At 40.8% G+C, this 10,942-nt stretch overlaps 1 protein-coding gene across 1 annotated transcript; it reads left to right on the top strand.

Moving 5' to 3' along the window:
- The first annotated feature begins 4,372 nt into the window (after positions 1-4,372).
- Positions 4,373-10,524, top strand: smim22 (small integral membrane protein 22). The gene is made up of 3 exons (XM_080724741.1): positions 4,373-4,527; positions 9,374-9,441; positions 10,172-10,524. Exons 1-3 carry the CDS (start codon positions 4,392-4,394, stop codon positions 10,217-10,219), a joined length of 252 nt encoding a protein of 83 aa, XP_080580867.1. The 5' UTR covers positions 4,373-4,391; the 3' UTR covers positions 10,220-10,524.
- Positions 10,525-10,942: the final 418 nt, after the last annotated feature.

Here is a 10,942-nt window from a genome sequence, read left to right as displayed (position 1 = left end):
CTGCTGCTGCTACACACACACTGACTCTTCCTGCTTCCACGTAAACAGGATGTGTGCGTGTGTGACGTTCAGGGGAAAAATAGTCTCGCGTGGCCAGAGTGTTGACTCCCATGATTTGCATTGTGGAATAGTTGTCTGGCTACGCGAGACTAGGGGAAAAGGCATACCTACGTTTGAAAACAGGCAACAGCGCCCTCCGTGGGTTATCATGTGCAACTCAAAGTGAGTCTAAAGATTTGAGGACCCCCAGATTGATTGATTGATTGATTGATTGATTGATCAATCGATTGATTGATTGATTGATGTATTAGGCGTTTGCATAGGGAAAAGGTACAGGACAGTACAGTTCACTGCAATGTCAACTAAAAGGATTGATTAAACGGTGTCCTTGTTTTGTATTCAATTCATATAAACAATAATAATAATAATAAGGGTATAAAAATATGGTTACAAAGTAGGCTACTTTTAAATCAAAACGCAACAAACAAAAAAGGACAAACGGCGCCCCCAATGGGTTATCGTGTTACACTGCAAGACAAAACTTGTACAGAACTTTTAAAAGCCTTTCTGGCCCTGTATTATAGTCTACAATAATAAATAATATCTAGCTTTTATTCCCCCCCTCTCTTTAAATTTCGTTCCCCTTAGAAATGTAAGACTATCTTGTACAAGTAAATTCTTTGTGTCATTCACACTGTCTGCATCAAGGACGCCCTGAAACATGACGGTCGCTCATAGCATGACGTACGACCGTCATGGATGAGGATTCACCTCGGTTGGAGCAAGCGAATTCAAAAGCGTCTACAAACACACAAACAATCACATTTCACAAACTTTATTCGCTTACTAAAGGCATAACTCATTGTAAATAATGGCCGGCATAGTATAATTACCTGTGACTTCCGTGTTCTTTAATAAGAAGCCTTTTTATCCGATATTTTACTATTTTCCCGTATTTCCGGACCCATTTTTGCAAGGCCACGACCACATCTCTCAGTGTTCACTAGATGGCGATGGTGCGCATGGGGAACACCGGGAAACGCATGGGAAAACAGATACATATCGGATAAAAAGGCTTCTTATTAAGGAACACGGAAGTCCCAGGTAATTATACAATGCCGGCCATTATTTACAATGGGTTGTGACTTTATTAAGCACTTTGTTTGTGAAATTTGAATGTTTGTGTAGTTTGTAGACACTTTTGAATTCGCGTCCTGCAACGGAAATCAATCCTCATCCATGACGGTCGTACGTCATGTTATCAGATATGCTCTACACGAGGAAGTGTGGTTACTACAGCAGAGGCGTCAATTGGGTATGGCAAGCTATGGCAGCTGCCATACCTTGGCTACAGGGGGAAATAATGAAATGTACTTTTCATCGTGCCTATTGCTAAGGTATGGCGCGTGCAAGACACCAGTCATGTTGCCATACCATAGCCTTTTCTGGATTGACGCCACTGTGCTACAGTGTTCAAACAAAAGACCGACCGTTGGCCCGAGGGGCGTGACAGAGAAAAAAAGAGCAGATCTACAAGCTGTCAACGCGCCGCGATGCGACGCGTTGACAGCTTGTAGATTTGTTCTTTTTACCCGCGCGGCACGGTCGGACTGCGAAGTGCATCTCCGTCAACAGGTGTGTCAAGAAGAAAGAAAGCAGGTGATTCTTCTACCCGGAAAGAAAGTTACTGAAACCAAACAGCGACAGCCAGGTATGTTTAAACAGCACAGATTTGACAACACAATTATTACTATTTTGTTTTGTTTAATGTAAGAACTATAGACCTATATCATGTTGAGATATTGATTCCTCTTTTCTTTTCCAATGAGGTCAGAGAAATGAAAGCTGCTGCTGTTACAAAAATACAATACAAATACATTTAGCCTTCCTCAGACTAGCCTATCTGTTGACCCACTTTGTTTATAATAACCAGTTGACTTTTTTCATACAGGTTTACGATCAGTAAATAGTGGAAATGTTACATTTAAAGTAGGCCTATATATATATATATATATATATATATATATATATATATATATATATATATATATATAATATATATATATATATATATATATATATATATATATGAGACAGAGAGAAATAATTTAGTAATTTAGTTTTTACATAGCATTATAATGTTCTTATTTTGATTACAACTGCATGTCGGTTTCCAGGTTTTCTTCCATTTGTTATGGTCATTCAGGGCTATCTCTTTGTGTTTCTGCTAATATTATTGTCTGCCCATTTTGTATGTCCGTGGCAAACAACTTGATTTTGGCAAAAAATGTCCACCACAAGATAACATGAACCACTACCAGTGACGAAGGTTAATTTTATGTCATGATTATTGTGACCAGGGCAGGAATTTCAGGGAGGCCATTAAGGCCATGGCCATCGTTGCCCCTCAGTTTGGCCTTGTGACCCTCAAAAAAATGTCATGCCGAGGCCACAGTGGCCTTAATGCCCCAGCTGACTGTACCACTTTCTCCTGTCTCTGTCTTGTCAATTATGTAGACAGACACCATGTCTTTCTTGCCATGTAGACAGTACACCAATGTCTTGTTGAGTCCCCATTTTAAAACCAATTCAGTATCTTTGATGTGTGCAGGGCTGAGCATCAGATTGTAAATACCCACAGCAGATATTCTACATTATTACATTTAACCCTTAAATTCAATTAATTATTTCAATGGACTAAAATCTTGTTTTATTTGATGGCCTTCCTGCCCTGGCATTTGGCCTTTTTGCCCTAAAAGAATGGAAAACCCCAAAGGCCAAGGCCTAGGCCAGACGAATCTGGATATTTCATACATTGTAAAGCGACTTTGAGTACTAAGAAAAGCGCTATATAAATCTCAGCTATTATTATTATTATTATTATTACACAGTATATCCCATATTTTCAGATATCCACATAGAAAAAATATCTAGGTCCACACGACAAAGATATCCAGGTCTAAAATAATCTGAGTCCCCAGACCTCCACTAGGGAGACAGGCACACACTATAAGTGATATTATCATTTATCGTGATAAAAAACACTCAAGATAATAGTATCGAGAGATTTAATTTATCGTGAAATCGTCCTCATGCACTGGGATCAATAGACCGTTTGTCAGCCTTCTGATTGGTCCCTGAGACTCCCTGACTGGCCAACCAGAAAAAAACATTCACTTTTTGCTATCGGGGGTGGAGTTTGTGCAGTGGAGAATGTTAAATGTGGCTTTCAAAACTGTCCGCAGTGCGCGACACGGCGATCGCCCGGTACGGCCGCGATCTCGGCCGTGATCTCGCTCATCATAATGAATAAGCTTCAACAAACTAGTTCACATGGACCATATCAATGGTCTAAGAGTCACGATTGGGTACATATATTTTAAATGGGCAGAATTACGAAAAGCCAGCCTATTATGTGAGGTTAGGATTATAGTTCTGTCCTCTTCCTACCCAGGATGCAATGCGCGGTCTATTCTCTTTCTGATCCAGAGGATTAAACTAATTAAAACATTTATTTTCGGGGGGAAAACTACTGTTTTGCTATGTAATTACTGTACCTTTTTCTTCCCTTTTTATTAATATCACGTAGATGTGTTTTTTGTGGTACTTTATATAGCTGTAATGAGGCTATGAAGGGAAAAAAAATCCCATCCACTACCACTATAAAAGAATCTGCAAAGAGGATTCTGTCCCACTGGGATTAAACAAATTAAAACATATATTTTCGGGTAAACCCCCTGTTTTGCAATGTAACTACTGTACCTTTGTCTTCCCTTTTTATTAATATCACCTAGATGTTTTTCCTTTGGTACTTTATATAGCTGTAATGAGGCTATGAAGGGGGAAAAAAATCCCATTCACTGCCACTATAAAAACAATCTGCCCAGGGTCAAATGTCCTATCATAGTAACAGGGCAGAATGGGGCGGGATTTGCAAAAGGGCTTATTCACCTTTTATTTGCCAAGCTGCATATCTGGTACCATTTAACCCTTTATTGGTAAAACGCACTTATAATATACGTACTTGATACAATCTTGTTTTTTCACCCTTTACCAAATCTCTTTGTCAAAAAATAGCTCACAACGCGTCGCAACCGCAACACGCTTTGAGCTTGTAGATCTTTGCAAATGTTCCGACCCAGGATAATGGATGTTGGGGGGCAGACCTCCATTCAGAAACACCTCCATTCAGAAACATCCCCATTCAGAAATACCCCCACTGAGGTTGGGATTATGGTTAGGTTTAGCTGACACCTCCATTTAGAATAATGGAAGTCAATATTCGGTATATTTTGATTATCGCGATAATATCGTAAGTTTCTTTCACAATAATCTTGACATGACATTTTCCTATCGTCCTATATCTAGTGTGTATTTGTGCTCCAGTGAGGATGGGGATGATGAAGAGGGATCTGGGAGAAGAGGTGAAGGAGCAGTTGGACGACATCGTGTCCAGGTTCGAGTCCAAAGAGTTCTTCCAGTCTGACTGGGACATCGGCTCCTGCGCCGTCTTCTTCATCTTTATTGGTACGTTGGTCCTGCGCAATCGCGTGTTAAACACGTTGTTATCATTAATTCGTGTTAAGGGTGGGCGATATGGAAAAATACAATATTCCGATATTTTTCCAAGCTGTATCACGATACATGATTTTATCACGATTCTTTTTCACCTTGGTTTTTATGGTTATTTTTCAAGTTACTTGACAAAAACAAGACTCTCTGGGTTCCTTTTGGGAGGTCTAAATTGAACTTTACAAGTATGTAACTCTGACAGTATACAAATGAAACCAAATGGACCCTTACGGGTCCATTTGGTTTCATTTGTATACTGTCACTCAGAGTTAATTGGAGACCTTGACATTTTAAAGTTTGAAAACTACTGATTTAGACCAAAATGCAGGTTTAAATTCAAATCTGCAATGAATCGCTGTATTAACGATTAAACAGGCTTTTTTACAAGGCTCCATCAAGTGTATCACGATATATACGATACCTCTGAAAAGGCATATCGTGGAGACATTGTATCGTCTCAACGATAATCATCACCATATCACCCACCCCTACTTGCTATCAAGAGAGTTACTTGCTATCAAGGGTTGGGCCGGTTATTAGTTATTACCCCAATTATTACATAATCGTCTGATCGTAATCGTTTTCGCATAATCGACATGAACCGTTTCCATGTTCGGGGAAATCTCACTATTTCGATGGGTCATTCTATCGTCAACCAGCGTCGGCAGGTTAGCTACTCACCCGCGTCACGGTTACCGAGGTTAGGGTTTGGGTTAGGTTTAGGTTTAGGCATAGAGGTTAACATTCACCCGCGTCGGCACGACTCGGCAGGTTAGCTTTATACCAGGTTAACGTTTACCCGCGTCGAAAGAATGGACTGTCGAACAGATGCTGTCGCAATATCGCACTCTTCCTCCATGTTCAGAAAGTCTCTTACGTCTCGAAACATTTTCCAAAATAGTGGACATATAGCTCATCTACATGCTCACAACGCTATTTTGTAACATGCTGTTGAGTATAATTAAGCAATATTACACGAGAGGGTGTGCATTAACGCGGTTATCCTGCACGACAGCCTTTCCGCAGGAACGAGCCGACAGGCGAGTTCCGTAGGAAGGGCGAGTTCCGTAGGAAGGGCGAGTTCCGTAGGAAGGGCGTAGGAAGGGCTGGATTATACAACTGTTGCCCTTAAAAAAACACGTCAACTTTATTTCATTGTAATTAAGATATTCGATAGGAATTTGTAATTTTTTAATGCCACATTTAGCTACTGTGTCCCTGAACGTCACATGAAAACCACTAGCCAGCCGCCTAGCATAGTGTGGGGAGAGAGGAGCGCTTGCTGTCTTTCGTGACCAACGCAGCTGATTTCTTTACTTGATGAGAGACAGTGCAGTAGTGCTCGTTATATGCACGGTTGGAGAGCCTGTTTTCCATTGAGAGCCGCTGTTGTATAATATATTAGATATGGCATATTTTGGCTATAACACTTTATTTGTTTTGATTATAGGTAAGTTAATGGTCATTGTCAGTCATTTATTTGTGTATTTACGTTTTTGTCATATGTGCCCTGTGCAAACTTTAATTTACTAGGTCGAAAAGCCACAATAATACATAGTTAATCAATTACTACACCACTAATAGGCCTAACAATGTGTCGCATGACTTAAAGATCGGATCTGTGCATGGAGTAGGCTGTACATTCTAGGCTTAATTTAGTCAAAAACAAATCGCGTATCGCAGTAACTAACTATTACAGTCTTTGGCTATTGCAATAAGTTACACTACTAGTTACTGGGGGAAGTAATTATATAACTTAGTTAGTTAGTTAGCTAGTTAATAGTTACTGACCAACACTGCTCTTCAGAACAGCTGGTTTGAGCAGAGGATAAGTAGTTTTACTTTGGTGCAGTAACTCTTGTCGACCAGTAGGTGTCCTACCCGACCACAGAATCTAAATGTCTCAATAGAAGGACAGGTAGACCAGCTACAGCCACCAAAGTTGCACTAGTTATAATGTATTGACATACCAGTAAGCTATACCCTGTGGTCAAAACAATATTGAAGGGTTTTGTTATTGTTATATATCATGTGCAGGGTAAATTGTGAGGCAATTTGGCAGCAGTAATAGACAATAACGTATGTGTGTGTGTGTGTGTGTGAGCTGTGAGAGCTGTAAAGTGACCTCTGCCAATGATCTTGGCATTGTTTCACACACAGTAAATGATTATACAAACATAACATGTGACGTGTGGTGCAGCCCCACCTGCAGTTTGGCAATAGAAGTGGGCCCAAAGTCATCATAAGGACTTCCAGACCCCTAAGTGGTCTGCAAACCAGACATGGACCTTGTGGATAGGCTTGTCACAATTGTTACATCATTTCCATTTTATCTGTTTAAACATTGGTAATAGCAAAAACATTGCTGATCTACACGCAATCTACACCGGTGTTGGAAAGTGACACCTGCACACAACCAAGCATAAAATTATTTGTCTTTTAGTTCTAGTAGATCTCTTCTCCACTAGTCAAGCCGTAACATTTTAGTCCAGGGGTCTTCAACGTTTTCAGGCCAAGGACCCCTTAGCTGAGAGAGAGATGAAGCAGGGACCCCCACTACATATCGTACAAAATTGCAATGTTCATCAATTTCTTATACAGCTTAGACTTGTTTGACTGTGTAGGTTGGACGTATTTAACCAATTGAACTGTCAATACCTACTAGTCTGCTCTTCTTTTCCCTCTACACCAATCCTCTGTGCCAAAGAATTGCCAATCTACAAGCTCACAACGACTCGCAGCGCGAGGCGTTGTGAGCTTGTAATGTAGATCTGCTATTTTTTGGCTAATGTTCCACTAGAATAGGGATGCTCGGGTTCCAGTGATTAATGTATATAAAACATGATCCTATCACACAAAGATTTGGAGGACCCCTTATAGTAACTTTGAGGATCCCCCAGAGGTCCCTGTTGAAGGCCCCTGTTTTAGTCTATTTATTATATTGAGAGCGATAAAAACATCACATGGATGAACCTGATGTAGCAAGGTCATCAGCGTTTCGGGTCTCGCAACATCATACACCCTCCCAACAGGCGACCAGGGATCAAATCCTGACTTTACATCCCAGTAGCTACCCACGATCAATCCTATTAGGGAAATACCAGGGTCACACAATCCGCTGCTCCAGATCTACTGTACTTTGCCGGGGCTGGGAGGCACCATTCTGGCGAATGGCGGCACTAGGCTCCGTGGGGTTGACTCCTGGCTGGGCCCCTCCTACGTCTCACCAGGTCCAGTCCTGCTCTGCTCTTACCAGGACCTGTCCGTTTCACCAGACTCCCAGTACCAGACATTTCATTCAGACAAAATTGTCAGTATATTTAGTCATAATTTTAGTGAGCTTAGTGTTCTATTTAGTTGTTTTCTTTATTCAGAGGTCCGTCTTGATGACCCTGACTACTATAGAGAATGTGTAGCGATCTCTGTTGGGACATGTTGGGACGAAGAAATTGGGGCAGAGGTTCTGCACTTGCATCCAGGGAGTGTGCGTGCAGTTTCACGTTGATTGAACACACACACACACACACACACACACACACACACACACACACACACACACACACACACACACAGGTTTAGGCATAGTTTTACTGAGGTTAGGGTTAGGTTTAGGCATAGTTTTTTTTCACCAGGTTGTCATCACCAGATTCTGACTAATGGGATGTAGGAACAATGAGATGTCGGACCAATGCCATGGCACCCACACATACAGTATGCCACCTGCAGTCTGTTGATGACAGTGAGGCAGCTCCACTGTGACCTGTACTGTTGTACAACTTGCTGTCTTCATCCAATGCAGTGGTTCTCAGCCTGTGGGTCGACCCCCAGGGGGGTCCCCGAAATATATATATATATATATTTTTTTTTTTGGGGGGGGGGGGGGGTCCCCAAAGGAATGGCTTAATAATGATAATGATAATGAATCTATTTGTATATAGCACATTTCTAGACATAGTCACAAAGTGCTCTACAGAGCAGGATAAAAGAACAACACAATGAGCAATTAGGGAAAACTACAACAAAAGATCAATGTAGGCCTATATAACGAGCACAGTAGGCATAAAATAAACGATTAACACATACACATGAAGTAAAATACAGTACAATAAAAAAAATACAGTCAAATTAGAATTAAAATTTTGAATTAACGGAAAACATTTAATATAAAGGTGGGTTTTCAGGAGAGATTTAAAAGATGACACTGATTTTGCATGTCTTAGGTCAACAGGAAGGGTGTTCCATGCGGGGCTCTGACTGATAAAGCCCGGCCACCTTTTGTGACAATCTCTGGTGTGGGTTAGGGTTAACCCTAGCCCTAACCCGAGTCTCCAGGAGGCCTTTGTCTGAGGATCTTAAAGTGTGCATCGGCTTGTAGGGTTTCAACATGTCGGAAATGTGACTTGGAGCCTGGCCATTCACAGCTTTAAAAGTCATCAGTAAAATCTTAAAATCGAGAATGTGCAACGTTGTTTTCTCACTCAACAGTAAACAAACCAACATACAGTTTAAGTGTATAAAGGGTATCTGCACATTTCTCAAGTGACAATTTAAGGACTTTAAAGACCTTTTTATACCTCTAAAACTATCATTTTGTACAAATTGTCAAATATTACAAGGCAGAAATCTAGATCCAAATCTGCTATTTTTTTCACAATAGAACCGTAGTATACAACATGTAATGCCTCAGCTCGTCAGGGTGGTGGGATCCCCAGTTAAAATATGATTATTTCGGGAGTCGCGGCCCGAAAAGGTTGAGAACCACTGGTCTAATGGATGTGTTGTGTTTACATTCTGTGTGAAGGTGTGGTTCTCCTGCTCATCGGCCTGGTTCTCATCCGCTGCTGCTGCTGCTGCTGCTGTGATGAGGAGGTACGCACGTATAGGCCTGTCACAATTATTACATAATCGTCCAATCGCAATTATTTGACATAATCGTAATTATTTTGTCATTTTTGTTGTAATCGTTGATCGTTGAAAAATTGTCAAAATAGTTGAAATGAGCAGATCTACAAGCTCACACATTTGTTTGTTCTTTTTTACTGATGATACACCATGCAAATTGATACATTCATTTTTAGCACGATGTCAATTGCCAGTGGAATAAAATCCCTCTACAGCAGGGGTTCCCAACAGGTAGATCACCAAGGGTGTGCAGGTAGACCACATGACATGCCTCTAAAAATATATAAAAAGAATATGTCAATATGACATCAAGAAGGGCCTGTCAGCTCCCTTCATGGCTTCTAAAGTAGGCAAACCTCCAATGCATTGCTTTGTTCAAGAGTCAGTAGCATTACAAAGAACCCCAAAACCTACCACTTCCATACAGAAAGGGATGAAGACATTTCCCTCGGTATTTCCCATTTATTTCCCCCTTACAGTAAGTGTGTTTTTCTAAAATGTAACGCCAGTGCTGCTATTCCAAAGCCCCCCTCAGGCCCTCAGCTAAAACATTTTGGATGGGTAGATCATGTTGAGCTAGTCATTTTAAAAGTAGATCTTACGTCAAAAAAGTGTGGGCACTGCACCATTGCTCTACAGTATAACATGAAAACGTTGTATTTATTTATGCATTTCCTTTTCTCCTGATCCTGAACAGCCTCGAAGACATAAAGTTGGTGTTGAAAACATGGCCCTGGAACCCTGACGACTGGATCAGGATCACACTACACTGAAGAAAGATTTGATTTCTACAAAATGGTTGTTTTTATTTGTGTAGATAATATGGTTTCTACTATGTATACTGCTCAGCACTTTCACACATGTGCCATATCATAACAAGCACTTTGCTCAGCGGTCACAATGGATCAGTAGATCAGTGTTTCTCAACCTTTTTTCTGCATGGGCACACTTTTCATGTCCCAAGAATCCATGGGCACACAAACATAATACGGGGGTGTAAATATCGTCACTGTCGGGAAGAAACCTTGTATCTCCAAGTTTCAAATGTGTACGTTTCTTCGCAAAGTAAAGCCCTGCTTCATCATTCAAGGCTGTCGCATAAGAGTAGTGAAAACAGCTGATCTACAAGCACACAACGCCTCGTGGTGCGAGGCGTTGTGTGCTAGTAGATTGGCTGTTTTCACTAGTTTAAATCATTTAAAAAATGATGAATACAATACTGGCTTTCAAGCAGTTTCAAAGGGCACATTTGACCATTCTCAGGGGCACACCAAAGGTCCCCAGGCACAGTGGTTGAGAAACACTGCAGTAGATCAACTGGTTTTAGATTCAATCTGAATATTACTTTGGCCATGAATTCATGATTCAATATGTCAAACACAATAATTCACTCCATTTTAATAGTGAATATCTCTATGCTGCTAAAGAACAAGAAATTGAACTAGCATCCTTTTTTTTTGTGCTAATG

Source organism: Nannobrachium achirus (genome assembly GCF_963921795.1).
Source record: "Nannobrachium achirus genome assembly, chromosome: 4".
Classification (NCBI taxonomy): Eukaryota; Metazoa; Chordata; class Actinopteri; order Myctophiformes; family Myctophidae; genus Nannobrachium; species Nannobrachium achirus.
Note: the sequence above shows the minus strand (reverse complement) of the source record. Positions and strands in the feature narration are given on the sequence as shown.

Coding starts and splice junctions, on each gene's coding strand:
- smim22 (XM_080724741.1), top strand. CDS start 4,392: ATGGGGATGATGAAGAGGGATCTGGGAGAAGAGGTGAAGGAGCAGTTG. Junction 4,528..9,373: donor CGTCTTCTTCATCTTTATTG/GTACGTTGGTCC, acceptor TTCTGTGTGAAG/GTGTGGTTCTCCTGCTCATC. Junction 9,442..10,171: donor GCTGCTGCTGTGATGAGGAG/GTACGCACGTAT, acceptor GATCCTGAACAG/CCTCGAAGACATAAAGTTGG.